General features: G+C 36.6%; 1 protein-coding gene across 9 annotated transcripts in view; it reads left to right on the top strand.

Annotated features, from left to right (window-relative positions):
* The window catches only part of TFDP2 (transcription factor Dp-2), a 115,841-nt gene that overhangs the window by 40,074 nt on the left and 54,830 nt on the right, over positions 1-20,937 (top strand). The window contains exon 1 of one of the 9 annotated variants that reach the window (XM_032852385.1): positions 12,072-12,163. The exons of 5 other annotated variants lie outside the window; for them this stretch is intronic. In XM_032852385.1, coding sequence (XP_032708276.1) covers positions 12,133-12,163 — 31 coding nt within the window. In that variant the 5' untranslated portion in view covers positions 12,072-12,132. Of the gene's footprint in view, positions 1-12,071; positions 12,164-12,475; positions 12,573-13,246; positions 13,388-20,937 lie in introns of those variants that run through there. 3 more of the 9 variants (XM_032852386.1, XM_032852388.1, XM_032852382.1) reach the window with 3 other exon arrangements.

Genomic DNA, 20,937 nt, shown 5'->3' with positions numbered 1-20,937 from the left:
GGGGTACCTGGTTGGCTCAGTGGGTTAAGTGTCTGCCTTCAGCTCAGGCCATGATCCCAGGGTCCTGGAATTGAGCCCTGTATCTGGCTCCTTGCTTAGCAGAGAGCCGGCTTCTCCCTCTCCCTCTGCCTCCTGCTCCCCCTGATTGTGCTCTCTCTCTCTGTATCAAATAAAATCTTAAAAATAAATAAATCAAACAGGAACAAGATAAGAAGGTCCACTGGTGGGGCACCTGGGCGGCTCAGTGGGTTGAAGCCTCTCCCTTCAGCTCAGGTTATGACCCCAGGGTCCTGGGATTGACCCTCACATTGGGTTCTCTGCTCAGCAGGGAGCCTGCTTCCTCCCTCCCCCCCCCCCCCCGCCTCTCTGCCTACTTGTGATCTCTGTCTGTCAAATAAATAAATAAAATCTTTTTTTTTTTTTTAAGATTTTATTTATTTATTTGACAGACAGAGATCACAAGTAGGCAGAGAGGCAGGCAGAGAGAGAGGAGGAAGCAGTCTCCCTGCTGAGCAGAGAGCCAGATGCGGGGCTCTATCCCAGGACCCTGGGATCATGACCCGAGCCGAAGGCAGAGGCTTTAACCCACTGAGCCACCCAGGCGCCCCAATAAATAAAATCTTAAAAAAGAAGAAGAAGAAGAAGGTCCACTGGCACCATTATTATTTATTCAGTTTTTTGATACTTTGTTTTTTAAAGTCAGGTTTACTCTTTCTTGGATTTTTATATGCTGTATATTTTGAGCCCTGCAACCTTGTTAAACTGGTAAGTTTACTAAAACTTATTACTTTTACTAGCTTTTTTAATAGATTCTTTTGGATTATCTGTGCCAGTGAGCATTCTTTGGATAGACACCATTTGGTTATAATGTAATATCCTTTTTTATCTATTGCTGTATCAACTTTGCTGACATTTTGTTTAAGATCTTTTTTATAGTGGTAATGTATACACAACATAAAATTTACTATCTTAACCATTTTCAAGTGTGTAATTTGGTGGTTTTGAGTACATTCACATTGTTGTGCAACCATCACCACTATCCATCTCCAATTTTTTCTTCATCCCAAACAGAAACTCTGTACCCATTAAATAATAAATCCATATTCCCCCTTCTCTGGCTACTGGTAACCATTATTCTCATTTTTTGTCTTTATGAATTTGATTATTCTAGGTGACTTCCTTATGTAAGTGGAGACATACATTATTGATCATTTTGTCTGGCCTATTTCACTTAGCATAGTATTTTCAAGATTTACCCATATTGTAGCATGTATCAGAATTTCATTTTTAAAAAATTATTAACATACAATGTATTATTTGCCCCAGGACCACAGGTCTGTGAATCATCAGGCTTAACACATTTCATAGCACTCACCATAGCATATACCTTCCCCAGAATTTCAGTCTTTTTTTAGGCTAGTTAATTAATAGGTTTTTTGCAACTGTGTTCAAGCAGGATATTGGTTTGGGATTATCTTGTGATTTCTTTGTTTGGTTTTCTCTCAGGTTAGTGCCAGCTTTATCAAATGAGTTGGAAAATGTTTTGTACTCTTCTGTTTTCCAGAAGAGTTTGTATAGTGTTAGATGAGTTATTCCATAAATATTTGGTAGAAATTGCCTTTGAAGACATTTGGGCCTGGCGTCGTCTTTTGTGAGGAGACTCTAAACTGGAAATTCAATTTCTGTAATAGGTATAGGACTATTCAGGTTGTCTATTTTTTATTGAGTCAGCGCTGGTAATTTGTACCTTTCAGTGATTTTGGAAATGTGTTATTTAATATTTGGGAATTTTCCAGAAATCTTTCTGTTACTGATTTCTAGTTTAATTCCACTCTGATCAGAGACCATCCTTTGGGGATTATTTAAATTGTTTTGCAGTTTGAAGTTCGTTTCAAGATCTGTTGTATGGCCTATCTTAGTTAAAGTGCACTGAAAAGACTGGATTTTGCTGATGTTGAATGGAGTGTTCTACAAATATTAATGACTCAAGTTGATTGGTAGTGTTGTTCATATTTTCTATATCCTCACTATGTGTCTACTTGTTCTGTTGATTACTGAGAGAGGAATGTTGGTCTCCAATTATAATGGTGCCTTTTCTGTTTCTCCTTTGATGTGTCACTTTTTCTTACATATATTTTGAAACTCTATTGTTGGGTACATGCACAGTTAGGATTGTTATGTGTTATTTTGTTGTTGTTGTTGTTGTTTGCAATGTTTTCTTTTATCATTATGTAATACTTGTGTTTATCCCTGGTAACAGTCCTTGTTCTAGGAGTCTCTGAATTTAATTAGGGTCTCTAGATCATTTACAATTACTGTAATTATTGAGATGTTGAATTCGAATCTGCCATATTGCTACTTTTTTTCTTTATGTCCCATCTGTTCTCTGTTCCTTTCTTTTTCTTGATTTTTTTGGGCTAAATTAGGTATTTTTCTTGTGATTCCATCTTATGTCCCATTTTATCTTTGCTAATTTACCTCTTTTTAAGCCATTTATATTTAGTATTTGTTCTAGGGTTTACAGAGTATATCTTTAAATTATCACAGTCTACTTTCAAGGAATGTTATACCATACATTTATACTTCATTTTCTGCTCTCTTTTATGCACTGTTAGCATACATTTTTGTTTTTACATAATTGTAAACCCTATAATACATTGTAAGTGTTTTGGTTTAGATTCTTAGTTACCCTTTAAAGAGACTAAAGGTTAAAGATAGGAAGAAGTTTTCCTCCAGTCTAATAATGAAAAAGTTGAAAATAGTTTTTAAAGCCCCTGTCTGGTATTTCCAAAATCTGAGTCATCTATCATTCTGTTTCTGTTGATTGCTTTAGCTCTTGCAATAGGGTTTTTTTTTTTTTTTTGCCTTCTTTTTTATGTGTGTTATAATTTTAATGCCAGACATTTTGTATAAAAGAACAGTAGAGAGTGAAGTAAATAGTATTTATGCCTGAAAATGGGCACATTTCTTTTTGATGGGCCATTTGTCTATGGGATTGAGTTTGTCAGGAGCTGAGCTGGGTTTGAGTTCTAATGTTGCTATGATTACGTTCATTGTATCTCAGGGGAAGAAAGAGACTGAACCTTTAAGAAAAATCTTGGTCTTTTGAAAGGGGAAATGATTCTTAATATTGCATGATGGTAATAGGGTTTGTCTTATGGCCAGACCTATTTGAGTCATGTGTGAATCCTATGAGAATAGGGTAGGTGTAAGTTTTTATGAAAATAATGAAACAGTTGTCTTTTAAAGTATAATTTAATGAGAATCTTGTTAAGTCATTAGCAGTGCTGCCTATGCATATCTCTTATAGGGTATATTCCATAGTAAGGGAGCAAAATATTTTTCCTTGTTTCAGAAAAGGCAAAACTTGAAGCTTTGGCATCTCATGGACTGCCAGTGTTTCCTCATAGAAAGGGGGAAGTGATCTGTTCCTAGTGGAGGCAGCATTACTCAGCAGTACTTACTGGGAATGAGCTGCTAATGAAGCCATGTAAAAGAGTAAAGTGGTGTTTCTTTGCTTAGATATGCACTGGAATCACCTGTTATCTTTAGAACAATATCTGTACCTTGGTCTTGCCTTCAGTGATTCAGATGGAGCTGGTTTGAAATGTGTCTTGGTTGTAAGTCTGTCAGTTGATTCTAATGTGCAGCCAAGGCTGAGGATCACTCCCCTGAAGGCTTGTGGAAATCCTTGTAGACTGTTGGAGACTGTAAGGTCTGGAAGATTTGTATTAGCAGATGGAGGAAATATCAAGTGATATTTAAATTATTATTATTGCTGTGATATACAGTAAAAGCAATTACTTTATTATGTACTAAGAAACATAAAGGATAACTCAATAATTAAAAGTGATTCTATATTCCTGAAGAGAAAAATAAGTATTTTAAAGTTGACAGTTCTTGCCAAATCAAATAAAAATTACATAATGCCATTTCAATTAAATCTTATTAGAGTTTTTAAAAACCAGTAGTGTCACCCACCACCCAGCTGTTGGTTTCTAAAACTATTCTCCAGTAAAAGGATCCAAGCAAGCCTCCTTAGAAGCATAGATAATGTAGGTTTGGGGCAGGAAATATACAAGATGAAGCTGGAGTACTTTATAATACCAGAAAGTAAGGAAGTATTAAAAAAAAAAAAAAAGTGGATCATGCCAATGCAGCACAGGAGCCAACCTGAAAAAAAGATCCCAGTGGCCAAAACTGGAGCCATTTTAGCAACAAAATAAATTCAGTGTTGGATTTTAACTTTAAGTATAAAATAAAAATACATGAGTACATACTCATATAAATAGTAATTGAATAAATAAGTGAGGGAGAAGAGACAAGTCTCCATACACAATTCCAAGGAATTTATTTAGACACCAATTTAGACACTTTTTCCTCAGAGAGGTAGAGCTTACACCCTCCAACCCCACCATGAGTGTGGGCTGCACTTAGTGTGGTGCTTCCAAATTGTAGCTTATAGAGACACAGGCTGCAGGTGGGAGAGTAACTTTACAGTGAGAAAACCTAAAAAAATAGCCCGCCATGTTAACTTTATCACTCATAAGTCATGTTGATAGCTGGCACCCTTGGCACGATGTAATGAGATCTTCCTCCCAGTAACTCACAACTCAAGAGAAAAAAATCAGACAAACCCATAATGAGTGGCATTCTGCAAAATACCTGACCAATACTTCTCAAAACTGCCAAGGTCATCAAAAACAAGGCAGATCTGCGAAACTTCACATACCAGAGGAGGATTAGTAAACATAACTAAATGTGATACAAATAAATAAATATTGGCATTGCAAGAAAAACTGTAGCATGGAAAATTCACAAAAGTAATGCAAATGGTAATAAAAATACAAATATGTATTCAACTTAACCAGTAATCAAAATGCAAATTTAAATAACAAAAGCCAATGTTTGCCAGTCAATAGAGCGAAGATTTTGTTCTTTTGTTGTTAGTGTTGTTGTTAATACCTAATTTGGGGTTGGTAGAGACCGGTCTGGGAACTCAAGAGTGATACAAACTCTGGAGGACAGTTTGCTCAGTGCTTATCAAAAATCCTTAAAATGTGCAAACTCTGACTCAGCATTTTCTCTTCTGAGGATTTATCCTGATTAAAGGAAGACCTGTGGGAAGATTTTAGCAAAGAATGTTCACGGCATTGTTGATGAGAACGAACAATTGGAAGCAGTGTGATAAATAACTGAGTATTGTGACACTGATGTAGGATGGTATTCTAAAAATGTTATAAACTAAATTTATTAAGTTCAAAAAGTTAACCAGCATGTACAGCATAATCCCTCCCCCTGCTTTTTTTGGAAAAGAAAGAATATGTGGCATAGAAGAAGACTTGATATATGTATGTAAAGCATTCATTATGATCATTTCTGGGTATTTGAATTGTGGATGATTTTTATTTTTTCCTATATACATTTCTTTGTTCTTCTTATCTACTTCTTATTCTTTAAATCTACTTCCCTTTGAAGTGTGAGTCAGTGTAAGTCCTCTGGGAAACAAATTGGTAATATACATCAAACTCCTTAAAACAGGTGATATTCTTTCACCCACTAAAAACCCTTCTTGGACTCTGTCATTAGAAAAGAAGAGGAGAGGGGCACCTGGGTGGCATTATCGGTTAAGCATCTGACTCTTGATTTTAGCCTAGGTCATGATCTCGGTCATGGGATTGAGCCCCACATCGGGCTCTGCACTCAGCACAGAGTCTGCTTATCCCTCTGCCTCTTCCCCTTCTCTCTGCTCTCTTTCTCTCTCTCAAATAAATAAATTAATAAAATCTTTTTTTAAAAAAGTACGATTTGAGTGTAGATGTGTTTACTACGTAATTTTTTTACATAATCATTTATAATGGCAAAATATGGAGACTTGCAAATATCCATTTATAGGGAAATAAAATATGGCACATGTACAGTGAGATATTGTGCATTCATGATTGTGTTTAGAGAGTATTTGTTGAGGTCTGATATCCGGTGTTCCTTTTTAGACTTCTGTTCAGAATGGCATCCATGATTCTGATTCATTCCCCAGGTTCTTTGTGGTAGCCTCAAATAAGAAAATAAGGAATGGGTTCCTTCTACTATTTTGTGTTAATAACAAAAGTTAGTAAATTACTTTTTTTTTCCCCTAAAGCCATTCCCTCATGTATATTTTATTTGACTTCCTCAGTTTCCATTTATTTTGCTTTACTTTTAAGGTTATGAGTGTTAGGTGAGCCTTTTCACAGTTCTGTGCTGACCAAAAAGTTTTCCCTGCTTTTACCTTGCTGACACGTCCCTATCTTCCAGGTTGCAGCTTGAATATTACTCCCTTCAGAGAGATCTTCCTAGAGCACCTTGTATAAAAGGCTTACATGGAATACCCCTTCCCAGCTCTTTGAGCCACTAGTTTCTTTCCTGGCAGTGGACACAGTTGGTATTTTTGTATTTGTTTGCTTGTTTGTAATGTTTCCTCCATTAGACTATAACTTCCTGAGGCTAGGGATTATATTTCTTTTTTCCCCTACTTAAGGTTGGCATGTTGTAAATAGTAAATATGTGTAGATGGAGTGAACTAGCTTAATTTTGCAGCTTTGATACATCTCATTAAGAAATTATCATGTAGGGCGCCTGGGTGGCTCAGTGGGTATAAAGCCTCTGCCTTCGGCTCAGGTCATGATCTCAGGGTCCTGGGATCGAGGCCCGCATCGGGCTCTCTGCTCAGCGGGGAGCCTGCTTTCTCCTCTCTTTCTCTGTGCCTGCCTCTCTGCATACTTGTGATCTCTCTCTCTCTGTTTCAAATAAATAAATAAAATCTTTAAAAAAAATTATCATGTAATTGTTGTTATAATTTAGATTGTCCAAAATTATTCATTGATCTTAGCTATACTGGTCTTGATATTTTAATGTATTTTATGTAAGAATATACAGGTAGGAGGTTATGTTAGACTCAAGAAGTAAGAGGAGCTCTTATTATAGAGATGGAACTACTAATGGATGCAGAGGAGTTGGGTGGATTAAGGAGGTAAAGAAGAGGGGCGCCTGGGTGGCTCAGTGGGCTAAAGCCTCTGCCTTCGGCTAGGGTCATGATCCCAGGGTCCTGGGATCTAGCCCTGCATCAGGCTCTCTGCTCGGCAGGGAGCCTGCTTCCCTTCCTCTCTCTGCCTGCCTCTCTGTCTACTTGTAATCTCTGTCTGTCAAATAAATAAATAAAATCTAAAAAAAAAAAAAAAAAGGTAAAGAAGAAAAAAGGCATTTTGGACAAACTGTTAAATGTGCTTTTTTAAAAAGTCGACTATTTTGTCAGCAGAGTTTTAAGTTCATAGTAAAATTAAGTGGAAAGTACAGATTTCCCACATACCCTCTGTTCCTATATCTGAGTTTCTGTTTTGCTTTTTCAGTTTTTTTTCATTGTGGTAAAATATACATAACATAAAACATCATCCTAGTCATTTTTAAGTATACCATTCAGTGATACAGAACACATTCATAGTGCTATGCAATCATCATACCATCCATCTCTATAATTTTTCGTCTTGTAAAACTGGAGCTCTGTATCTGTTAAATAGTAACTCCCATTCTCCCCTTCCAGCCCCTGACAACCACCATTCTACTTTATGTCTCTGTGATTTTGGCTACTCTCAGTAGTCATATAAGTAAAATCATACAGTATTTGTCTCTTTGTGATGTAGCAGACTGTCTTTAAGGTTCATCTATATTATAGCGTTTCTCAGAATTTTCTTCCTTTTTAAGGTTGAGTAATATTCCGTTGTATGTATTTACTACATTTTGCTTATCATTTACCATTAGTGGTCACATGGGTTGCTTCTGTTTAGCTGTTGCCAATAATGCTGCTATGAACGTGTAAGTACAAATATCCCTCCCTATATATAACCCTGCTTTCACTTCTTTTGGTTACATATCTCGAAGTGGAGCTTATCCAGCAGAATCATATGGCAGTTGTGTTTTTAATTTTCTGAAGAGTCAGCATTCTGATTTCCATAGTACCTCTGCCATTTTACATTGCATCAACAGTTCACAAAGATGACAGTTTCTCCACATTTTCATCAACACTTTTTTTCTGTTGTTTTGGTATTAGCCATCTTAATGGTTATGAGGTGATATCATTATATTAATTTGCATTTCCCTAAAGATTAGTGATGTTGAAATCCTTTCCTGTGCATATTGGCCATTTATATATTTTCTTTGGACAAATGTCTATTCAAGTCCTTTGCCCATTTTTAAATCATATTGTTTGGATTTTTGTTGTGGTTGACTTTTAGGTAGAAAATAAGGTTTGATACCTTGGATTTTTGTTGTGGTTGACTTTTAGGTAGAAAATAAGGTTTGATACCTTCTAAGGTAGAGGGTGAGGGGCCAGATTGAGGAAAATTTAGACTACTGTTTTAAGTAGTTTGCTGTTATTATCTAGACCAGAGACCATATTTTTTTTTTAAGATTTTATTTGAGGGAGAGAGACTGTGAGAGCAGGAGAGAGGGGCAGAGGGTGAGGGAGGAGCAGACTCCCCACTGAGCAGGGAGCCCAATGCGGGACTGATCCCAGGACCCCAGGATCACAAACTGAGCCAAAGGCAGATGCTTAACCAACTGAGCCACCCAGGTGCCCCAGAAGTTGTATTTCTTACTTATTTTGTTTTTATAGTAGGGTAATGATGAGTGTTTTAGGGGAGGAAAAAAACTGGAAACAATGTGGGCATTTGGATGGTAAAGAAGCAGCAAGAATAGAAAGTCACTTTCTATTCTGGATGAGTATGCCTTTAACAAGAATGAGAAACATAGGAGGATGAGCTGGTTTGGGAAGGTAGACATGGAGCCCAGTACTGCAGAAATTGACTTGAGATTTTTGGAACATAGAGGCAGAGATGTCCAGTGGCCAATTGTAAATTAGAGTGCAGAGCAGAACAGAGAAGACAAGGGCTAGAAGTATAAATTTTCATAGTCATCTATATAGTGGTGATAAAGCCATGGAAATAGATAATACCCTTCAAAGAGGGAATGTAAATCTTGAATAAAGGAGCATCAAGGATAGATCCTTGAAAAATTTCTGTATTTAAAGGTGGGAAGAAGAACAGGAGCAATGAAAGTGAGGTTACTTTTTACTGCATGATATATTTAAGAAATTACCACTTATCCATGCAAGTGGTAGCAGGGACCTTTTGCTTTAGATGTAGTTTTCATCAGGATGATTAGACATTTTATTTCAAAATGTGAGTAAGTATAGGAAACCAGCATGGGCAGTTTCCATTCCCTCACAACATGGATCTCACAGATACTTACTTTAGCAGAATGGGCAAGTAAAAACTATGGTTATGCTATCATAATATCATTTCTGCCTGTAGAATCAGAAAGGTACCTGTAAGATCTGGTTAATCCTTGGTCAGTTTACCAATAACCATCACAAACTCCAGTCTGAATAAATTAGCTTATAAACCTGGGGGAATAAATGCCTAGCCCCCTTTGGCGTTTTCTAGATAACCAAGTAAGATTAAGGAGAAATTGTTTGAGAGGACATACACAGGATGTATTTTGTTATGCCAGTAGGAACACTCATAATTCCCCCAAAGTATGTGATGCAGTTGGAAAGGAACACAGAAGCTAGGCATTATGCTGCTTGGCCAGAATGGCTTGAAAGTAGATAGAAGGGCTGTGTAAGTGAAGAATTTGAGACTGGAGAAGGGGCACTGGCAAGGAGGGCAGACATGGAGAAAGAAACATGGAAGGATAGGGATAGGCTTAAAGTCAGATCTATGGAGTAGACAGTACTGAGCTCTATGGAGCAGGTCAGTTTCCTCCCTGGCTCAGTGCCTGATACATTAAAAGTGCTCAATGAGTATTTGTTGAAGAAAGAATGAGTAATGGTTAGGGAAAAGAAATATTGCTCCTGTAGGAACCATTCCTGAAGAAATCTTGCTTTGGTCCCACCTTATCTTACCCATTACTTGATCTCAGCCATCACATGTTTTCTGACCTTGGGTTGCTGTTAGATTTTTTTGTTAGAACACATATTGAATATGTGATATTGCAGGTAGTTTATATTTGAAGGTTTTTTTTTTTTTTAAGATTTTATTTATCTCACTGAGATCACAAGTAGGCAGAGAGGCAGGTAGAGAGAGGGAAGCAGGTTCCCTGCTTAGCAGAGAGCCAGATGCAGGGCTTGATCCCAGGACCCTGCGATCATGACTTGAGCCGAAGGCAGAGGTTTAACCCACTGAGCCACCCAGGCGCCCTGTATTTGAACTTTTAATCATTGTCCAGCTCTGGCAGTGGGACAGGGGGAGGGACTGATACTCTGCTGTTTATAAGTATATGAGTATATCTGAGTACTGAGAAGTCTAATTTCCTTTTGTTTTAAGACTATGCCGGAGGGGCGCCTGGGTGGTTCAGTTGGTTGAGTGGTTGAGTGTCTGCCTTCTGCTCAGGTCATGATCCCTGTGGGAGGAGTCCCACGTTGGGCTCCCTGCTGAGCCTGCTTCTCCCCCTGACTTTGCCCCTCTCTCACCTTGTGCTCATGCTCTCTGTCAAATAAATAAAAAATAAAATCTTAAAAAAAGAAAAAAGAAAACGCTACACTAGAATAGTTGTGACCATATCTATCTAGTCCCTGAATATTCTGGCCTTGGGTGACATATGCAACCAGTTCTGGCTGTTGAGACAGGTTAGAGGTGTGCATGTATTTTCTGTGTGTGATTTATGGTAAGGTGACAAGAATGATGAGAAGCAGAGGAATTTAAAGTTATTTCTCCTATATAAAACTGACGGGATGCCATATGATTTCCAAAATTCATTTCTTATTCGAAAGCCTCGAAATCTGATAGTCCACAAAAACTTAATGTATAGAATTTTAAGTCAAATATAGTCACATCTGATAGTGAAAACAGATTTTAGAATCTGAAAAGATAGAATCTGAAAAATACAGTCATATAGGTTGTTTTTCAATTTTAAGCAATTAGATAATTATAACGCAAGTTAATTAAATCCTTATGCGTGTAAATGAAATAGGTAGTACATAGTCTCTTTGCAAAGGAAAGTTTGACTATGAAAAAGCTCTCATCTGTTTTGCTCACATATACCTATTTGAATATCTAATAGGTGTTGTTTTAGACGCTGAGGATACAACACTGAAGAAAGCACAAAATCTTTGCCCTTCTGAAGCTTTTGTCAAGACATACTTTCAGAGAGGACTATTTCAGATTAGGTGGTAACTAATCAAAAAAGGAAAGCAATATCTTAGTCTGTCTAGGAGAGTTGTACGTTCAGGGAACTGAAATATAAATGAATTAACTCACTGAAGACAAGGATTTTGTTTGGCTTTTATCTGATGTGTTCACTGCTATATCCTCAGAGCCCCAAATAGTGCTTGGCTCATAATAGGCATTCAGTAAATATATGTCATTGATCAAAGTGTTTATTGTTTTGAATTTGTATATCATACTCATGTACTTTAGTAAATGATTTTTACATCTAGCTAGTTGACAGTTTTATCTCAGTTACCTTATTTTTATGTTTGTTACCTACTTTTGGTTTCTCCTTGTACCCACGTGTCAGGATGTAGGAAAAGCTTATTAATATTAATAATTAGTCATGTGGTGATCTGAGATTACAAAAGATAGATTTGGAAAGGAACTTTAGAGGTCATCTTTTGTTTAGCTTCCTGCCTAGGAAAAACTGAATAAGATGATTAGGTATGTATTTTTAATTAATCATTTAAAAAACTAGGACAACATGATGGGGTTCTCTTGAGAAAATGGAGAAAGGTACTTAACCCTAGATATAAAGATACAAACCTGAAAAATTTAGAACTTCTAACCGTGTGGGAAAGTGAAAAAATTTGAGCCCAACTAAGCTGCTCTTTGTTGATATCAGAAACGGGCCTGTCATTCATGTTGGCATTGAAACATAGCCTCCTATCTCAGGGGGCAGGACTTTTTTTTTTTCCCCCTCTCAGAGGAGCTAGACAGTTACTACAGGTTGAAAAGCCCCGACCAGTTTTTCAAGAGTTTCTCCTCTTTATTTTTTTCTTTTCCTTTCCCCCCCCCCCCACGAAACTTATGGAGCTTTTGCTCTGCTTTCAAGATGTATTAAGGTCTCCTGCTTTGTGACTGCTTTGGAGCCAGCAAATACCCTGACATGTACAATTCGAATTATGCAGATTTCATGAGTAAGTTTAATCTTATTTTTTTAGCTAGTTAAAATTTAAGTGATATTTAGAATGTTAATTTGGAGTTAGCCATTTTTTTACCGCTTTTATCTTAAGCATATTTTTAAAACCTTTAATAAGAAAGTAAGATTCTACACATTAAAAAGGCCCTTTGTCTCTTAAGACTTATACTTCTAGTTTTTTTTGAATGATCTTTGTTGCATTAGACAGAATTCATATGTCTTTTGAAAGCCAGTTACTTAAACAGTTTTCTTGAGCATCTTTTTAGTTTTATTGAGAAGTATTTTAAATTGAGCTTTTCTGAGCTCGATTACTTATGTCTGACACAGTCTCAAGTTTCCACTGAATGGTAACAAAGACTGTAGAGTGTTGTTGGTACTGCAGTGAGAGGCATGCTTCTTTAGACCAGGTAAGAGAAATCATTTTGTTTCTTACTGCTGGGTGAGTTTTTACCGTGTTTATTTTATATTCTTCCAGCAGCAGCAATATTAAGTTGATAAATAGCCAAGAGCACGCTGAATTCAAGACGTCCTTGCTTGTTGCAGACAAGCAAGGAAGACTACAGGGTATGGGGGTTGGGTTGGGGGGGGAGGGGTAGAGTAAGCTTACTTTATCACTCAGTAACTTATATAAATCAATTAAAATGTGAAAATAATTCTAGAGCTCAGCTTTCCTCTTTCAAGAACTAGGAAAGCAGTTGAGGAAATGAATAATTTTGAAGATACTTCATAGTTACTACTTGTGAATGCAATTCAAATGATAGTTTTTACTTTCATTTCTTTCCAGTAGTTAATAAAATAAGCTTTGCCCTTAACTATACATTTTTTTTTTTAATTTGTGAAAACTTTCAAATTGTCAACAGCAAAATATGCTTCCTCAGGGTCTTTGAAGTAAACCTGACACTTAAAAAGAGATTTCAGCTTTTATAGCTGTTTCATTCCTTTTTTTCCTAGTACATTTTTCTTAAAAGTATTTGTGCTTTGAAAATGTCAGCTGTATTCTAATGAAGCTCGGGCATTGTTTGCTCATAAAGGGGCCGGTGCATTCCACTGCTTTATGGTTTATTATGAGGCACAGTGTGAGAGTGTGGGTGGCACCATTTGGTGTCTGCCTCTTGGGGTAGTGACTGCCATTATGTTAGTGTTGGATTGGCAAAGAAAATATACCATGCAAGATCCTATATGAATCTGGAACCTATGAAGAAAGTCTTAGCCCTAAATAATAGTGAGTGAGCCTGGAATGTGTGACAACTTGATTGAGTTGATCACTTCAAATATACTCTGGAAAGTCTGCATTTCAGTTACAATTAATATTCTAGTAGTCACAGCTCTTGTTTTTGGATGTATTTAAGAGTTACCCATTCTTTGAATTTTAATAAGGAAGTGAATATTTCTACAATGTTATGACATTTTAAGTAGATACAGTAACATTTTAAATAATACATTTACTTAAAAAGGAGTTTTAAGGAACTTAGTGTGAGTGGGGAGGGGAGTGAGAGAGGAGGTCAGGCAGAGAGCCTTTCTTTCAGTTAGGAAAGCCCTGATGAAGAAAAAAGCAACAGATGTTTCTTCTGTTACAATTGAGGTTGTTTTATTCGAAATTCACAGTAGCTGGAATGGGGAGGGGAGGTCATAAATCTGACTTAATCAGGGAATAAATAAAACTTAGTCATTTAAATTTTTTTCTTTTATACTTAGAATTTGAGAATCAGTAGAGTAACATACCTTTTGGAAAGACTTTTTTTTTAAATCTTAAAAAATTGATATAATTATGGAAATGTGAGAAAGTTAATTTTAGTGCATGTAAGTTATGGAAAAATGATCATTAAGTCCTACAGAATATTTGGAAAAAAGCCTACCCATTATAAAATATATCAGGAATACTTAGGTTGCAAAAGTTTGTAATTGCACAATAGGTACTAAGGCTCAAAATGAAATTGCATTATGAAACATTATTTGCATATAGTGTGAGAGATCCTTTTATCTTCAGTGAGAAGCATAGGACTTATTCCAATAAGATCTTTGAATAAGAAACGGGAGAGAAATATTTTAGTTTAATTGAAATGAACCTCTTAAAAGAAAGATAGTAAACTTGGATTGATTGCTAATGGACAGAGAAGAATGTTTATTTGCTGAAAAAAAAGTAGCAAAGGAAGAGCTTGGAGGCAATACACATGTTAATGAAAGCAGTCAAATTAAAAAAAAATAGTTTTTAAATTTGTGGAATTCATAACAAGTAAAAACCTTTCCTTTTACAAGTAAGAGAAGTTCTGTGCTGTTGAATAGTGTGCATTTATACACATTACAACTTTATGCATTTCTTAAAGTTTGCTCTTGAAAAACCAGTGCTGAGCACCAGATCTTTCACATATAAGGCACATAGTAAAAATTCACGATACCCTACACTGTAAAATTAGTAAGAATAGATGACAGCCAAAAAAATTCCATAAACCATAGTTCAAAATTTGTGTAAGGAGCAAATATAAATGGTTTTCTAAATGTTTAATTGGTCTAAAAAGATAACAACATTCAAGGAGATTATTAAAAATTTCTCTTGCTCTTAACTGGGATCTGGAGGCTTCCCAGAAAATTTTCTTTGCTTCACGTAATGACAGAATTTAGAGATTTTGAAGCTTTTCAGATCACTGTTTTACTTAAGATTACATTAAGATTCTAAAATTGATCTTCGTGAATTTTTCTTTTTTAAGGAATAGCAGTAGGTAGCAGTTGAAGGGTTTTTTTCCTAAGGTAAGTAAAGTAACTTATATGGAGTTTAAAATGGATTTATAGGAGTACCTGGGTGGCTCAGTTGGTTAAGTGTCTGACTCTTGATTTTGCCTCAGGTCATGATCTCAGGGTTGTGAGATGGATTCCAGAATCGGGCATAGAGCTTGCTAAAGATTTTCTCCTTCTCTCCCTACCCCCTCAAAAAAAAAAAAAAAAAAAAAAAAGTGGATTTACAAACTATAGGTCTGACTAAAGTAAAAATTTTTATAATTTTTATCAAAGTATATGTAAGTTTGATGAAATAAACAGCCCTAAAAAAAAGTTGATGGCCCCACATGTGATATATAACTATGACATCATCCTAGATTGTAGTTACCAAAAATATGTGTCACGATTATAGATGTAGGCATGACAGTTGGGTATATAATAGCATCAGCAACAACAATACAGAAATCTTTGAGACTGTTAACCCTTCAAATTAAGAGTAATACACTGAAAGACTTTCAGAGTAGGTACCTATAGTTCTCCCATTGTATATGTGAACTCAAAACTAAGGCCTGTGGGCATCTAAGCTTTGCCTATTCATTGTTTTCCAAGTTAGAATACCCAGAGAGTGACTAATGTAGACATTCTCTTTGCCTTATGTATATATGTGTACAACTAGAAACAACAGCAACCTAAAAATCTCTCATTTCTGAGGTAGAGGTCAGAGGGAAGATTGCCTGATGCCTATTATTTTTCTGAAAAGAAAATCTTTTACATTGTTTAGGAGCAGATAAAGTAGTATGAGTATTGGGCTTTAAGTATATTATGAGTTAACTCTTGCTAAAGGATCCAGGAACCTGTCATGTAATAACAGTATTACTTCTTTCTACCAAGTTTCAAGCAACCAATTTATAAATGAACTTTTGGATCTTGACTCTAAAGCTGGAGACCATCAGTAGGAGCTTGGTTTTTGGCACTTTGCTCACTTATGTTACAAAGTTTGTCACTCTTTTGGCAATTTCTCTCACAAAAATGAAGAGACTACTTCATTTGCTGACCACTTACTATGTGCCAAGTAGACCCAGGGAACTTAGGTATAAGATTTTTTTTTGAAAAATCTTTTAATGGATTAGGTTTTAATTAAAAGATTTTTGTTGCTGTTGATGTCTAACTTTAAGATATCTTGCTCTTCAAAATATGATTTCGATGTAGCTTCAATAATAGCTTTCAAATGGAACATATTGTTGAAATAAGAATATTGATCGTTACAATTTTGAGTATGGTATTATGGAATTCAGTGATCCCCTTTCTTATTTTCTAGGGAAAAGAAGTGCTTTGAAACCCTAATTCATGGGTAGTTTTTGGTCTTTTTGAGTTTAAGTGTTGTAAAGTTTTAAATTTAAGAATGCAACTTTTAAATTGTAGGTCTATCTGTAAGTCATTTGCCATCTTTTATAAATATTGGAAAAATATTTCTCCTGACTAAAATTTTTCATAAAGATTTTATTTACTTATTTGAGAGAGAGAGCCTACATATGAGAGAACACAAGCAGGGGGAGCAGCGAGGGGAGAAGGAGAAGCAGGCTCCCCGCTGATCAGGGAGCCCAGTGCGGGACTCGATCCGAGGACCCTGGGATCATGAACTGAACCAAAGGCAGACACTTAACTGACTGAGCCATCCAGGCACTCCTTCACTATAAATTTTAAATGAATTATTTACTAACACAGTCTGGAACAGATTACCATGTTAGAGAGGTTGTGGGCTTCTTCATGAGGATGATTTCCAATTAAGTGGACTTGGATACTCTAATGCTCATAAATTCTGATATTTGTGGTTGCACCCAGCTGCCTTGATCTACTCTAGCCATTCAGCGGCTGTTGGTACAAGATAAAATGTGCTCCCATCCACTCACTCTTTTACTAGGCATGCACACGGTGTCTGTGTGCCATCTGGTGGGTGTACTGGCTGCAGTGATGTGTTGGAAATAGGGGTTGAATGTAGGCTAAATACTGAAAAGATGTAACATGTAAAAACAAGAGGCTGAAGAAATAAGGGTCACTCAACCCATTCTTTTTAAAATTTTTTGGAACGAGATTAAGTGTAATGGAAAGAGTCTACTTTACTCCATTACTTCCTTAACTTGAACCAAGAGAAAAAGGGACCCTGAAGCAGTCTTTCCCAGTCTTGACTGATCATAAGAATCATCTGAGGCACTTGTTAAAAATAGGCATTCCCACCTGGTTTTTGAGGCTTTGGATGTTGAGTGAAGCCAAGGAATGTGCATTTTGAATTAGAGAGACACTACATCCCTGCCCCACCCCCACCCCTTTACAGTTTAAGAACAGGCCCATTTGGGAAAAATTACTATGAAGGATTGGAAGAGCCAAGTTGTCTGAGGCCATATGGTAAACTAATTCAAGTATTAATCAGAAGATATATTGTCCAAAAAATGGGAAATTCTAATTAAACAGGTAGAAGAGAAATGAGAAATTTATTTACAGATTTCCTTTACTGAGCAAGATAATAGAAAAAGGACAAAATGACATGTTTTAACTAAAGATGAAGAAGCCAGTGTAAAAGTGATAGAATCAAACCTGTAGGTGAGACATGTTTTTGGACAGACATTTTAAAAATATTGAAAGGAAAGGTCCTATAAAAAAAACCTAGTGAGAATGGATTAAATGATTTCTAAGATCTTTTAGCTTTGAGGTTTGATGAACTAAATGAAAACAACTGTAATATTCCAGATGCCAGAGCTTGAATTGAGTTCATTTAAGAAATGAAGAGGCACTGTTTAAATTCTGGCATACAGGAAGATGAAGAAAGAAAGTTTTTTTCTCCTTTCAAAGTGAAGAATCCAGGGCATTTATGGTTTTAGATACCAAAAAAACAAGGAGCTAGTTAATTGCTTTAAAAGGTGTCCTCCACGTAAAATTGCTTATCAAAGCCAAGAGAACAGATTTGATCCTCCAGGGAAAGTATGTAGGAAAGACTGACAGGACAGATTTATTAACCCTTAGGGCTAAGAGCTTGTTTCTTGTGGCCATTTCAAAGTTTTTGATTTGGTTCATGGAAAGCCTTTCTTTGGTTCATGGAAAGATCCTGGTTAGGTGGTCCATTTGGGGGATCCTAGAAGTCCTGTGTTCTGACAGCTGCAAAAACAGCTAAGCTTTTCTTCCATGCCTATGATATGTAGGTATTTGCATTTCAGATCTTCTGTCCTTACCTATGTACTGGAGACTGCTTGAATTCCCTTGTAGAACCAAATATGGAGGGGGAGGTTCTAGAGGCCACTTGAACCATTAAACTTAGGAGATATTAGAAACTTTTTAAAAAAAGATTTCATTTATTCATTTGAGAGAAAGAGAGCAAGACAGCACAAGTGAGGGGTGGGTGCAGCGGGGAGAGGGAGAAGCAGGCTCCTCTCTGAGCAGGGAGTCTGGCTCAGGGCTCGATTCCAGCACCCTGGGATCATGACCTGAGCCAAAGGCAGACCCTTAACCAACTGAGCCACCCAGGCACCCAATATTAGGAACTTTTGTCTTCTGTTTCTCACATCTCCCATTTGTAGCGATGCTGCGGTTATGGTTACGTAGATATACTCTGTTTTACATATCTTGGCATTTCCAGTTGGATATGTTGCCATTTTTCAAATTAATTATGTGTTATTAATGTGTTTTACTTATAAAGATAGTGCATTGAATTATTGGGCCTGAGTTATTTGTCAAATAAAGGTGATAAATATTGTTTCTGTTCTTTCCACTCTTCAGTGACATACATTGCTTTCTAGATGACTGGCTGAAATTAGAAATAGAATTTTAAAGTGTAGACTCTTTTTTCCTTGCAAAATGAATTGACCCATTCTAGAATTGACCTGTGACTTGACCTCATTAGTAGTTTATGTGAAACCAGTTGATAGTCTTTTACAACACTTATTAACAAATAGTTAAAAGGGTAATACAGAAAGGAAAAATGCGTGATACTCCTGTTCTGACTCTGCTTATTCTCTGGTGGAAATGTTAATCAGGAATGAAATAAAAGCATATGATATTGTCACATAAATAGGCAGATCTGTGGAGCAGAATAGAACATCAGTAAATTGACCCAAATAAGTAAATGATCAAGGTAACATTTCATGGCAGCATGGGGGAAGGGGAGCAGATTATTTATTAAAAATAGCCATCTGAGGGGCACCTAGGTGGCTCAGTCAGTTAAGCATCTGCCTTCAGCTCAGGTCATGATCCCAGGGTCCTGCGATTGAGTCCTGCATTGGGAACCCTGCTCAGTGGGGAGACTGCTTCTCCCTCTCCCACTCCCCCTGCTTGTGTTCCATCTTTCTCTGTGTCCCTCTTTGTCAAATAAATAATATCTTAAAAATAGCTATGGGGAGAGGGGTACCTGGATGGCTCAGTCAGTTAAGCTTCTGCCTTCAGCTCACCTCCTGATCTCAGGGTCCTGGGATGGAGTCCCATGTTCAGGAGTCTGCTTGCCCCTCTTCCCTCTGCCCCTTCCTGTGTGCTTGTGCATATGTGCACTCTCTCTTTTTCAAATAAATAAGATAAATTTTTAAAAGATTTCATTCATAAAAAAAAAAGATTTCATTCATTTAAAAAAAAAAGATTTCATTCATTTATTTAACAGAGAGTGAGCACAAGCAGGGGGAGCAGCAGAGGGAGAGGGAGAAGCAGACTCTCCACAGAGTGTGGAGCCCATGTGGGGCTTAATCCTAGGACCCTGGTATTGTGACCTGAGCTGAAGGCAGATGCATAACTGACTGAGCCACCTAGGTACCCCAATAAATAAAACATATATATATATATATATATTTAAAGATTTTATTTATTTATTTGACAGAGAACATACATAGGCAGAGGCAGGCAGAGAGAGAGGGAGGCAGGATCCCTGCTGAGCAGGGAGACGGTTGTGGGGCTCAATCCCAGGACCCTGGGATCATGACCTGAGCCTAAGGCAGAGGCTTCAACCCACTGAGCCACACAGGCGCCCCTATAAAACATATTTTTTTAAAAAGAACCATCTGAGGGAAAAATATTGTATGTTTTATTTCTCACATCAAATAAATTCCAGATGTCAAGGATGTTAAATTTTAAATGAAGGCATTAATGTATTATAAGAAAACATGGGGGATGTTTAATACAATCTTAGTGTATAACTAAGTTTTTAAAGAACAGTATAGCCAACTGGAAATACCAAACCTGTAAGGTAAGTAAAATGTAACATGTCTGTATATAACATACACCTCTAAGGAGGGAAATAAAGATAAATAAACTTTGTAGTTACTCAGACCTTCATTTTTATTTTTAAACATACTTACAGACCTTCTTGTATATGACACAAAAATCACACAAAAAAAGAATTAGTATAAAAATGACTACATTCTTGGGACATTTGGGTGGCTAAGTCGGTTAAATATCTGACTCTTGATGTCGGTTGTGGTCAGGATCTCAGGGTTGTGAATTGAGCCCTACCCTTGGCTCTGTGCTGGATGTGGACCCTACTTAGGATTTTCTCTCTCCCTCTGCCCCTGCCCTCCCCACTCTCACTCTCTCTCTAAAAAAAAGAACAAAAAACAACCCCACTACATTTTTTAAAAATACACAAAGAAAATCATATATAAAAGTAAAAGGCAGATGTCAAATTGGGGAAAATATTTGCATCAGGCATAACAAAGAATCTACTCATTTTTTCAATATTTAAAGAGTCTACTAGTAAAAAAATCACCAACAGTCAACAGAAAGGTGAGCATATTTTCAGGAAAAATTTAGATGATTTTTAAATAAAACATGTCAGCTTTACTCATTATAATAACTTAGAACCAAAATGAAACAAGAACCGTTTTTAACCTAAAAGTTGACAGAATTTGATTAACACACTGAGTGGTAAGGATACGTAGAAATGGACATTTTTATACATTTTTTAAAAGATTCTTACACATTTCTGTATGGAGGGTGAATTGGTGCAATCATTTGGTACAACCAGTATGTGTAAAGACATGAATAATTATTACAGTAGTATTTGTAGTAATAAAGGATTTTATTAATATT

The sequence above is a fragment of the Lontra canadensis genome, unplaced genomic scaffold, assembly GCF_010015895.1.
Source record: "Lontra canadensis isolate GAN:19392208 unplaced genomic scaffold, GSC_riverotter_1.0 scaffold6, whole genome shotgun sequence".
In the NCBI taxonomy this organism is placed as follows: Eukaryota; Metazoa; Chordata; class Mammalia; order Carnivora; family Mustelidae; genus Lontra; species Lontra canadensis.
The sequence above is the reverse complement of the archived record's forward strand: the minus strand, read 5'-3'. Positions and strand labels throughout refer to the sequence as shown.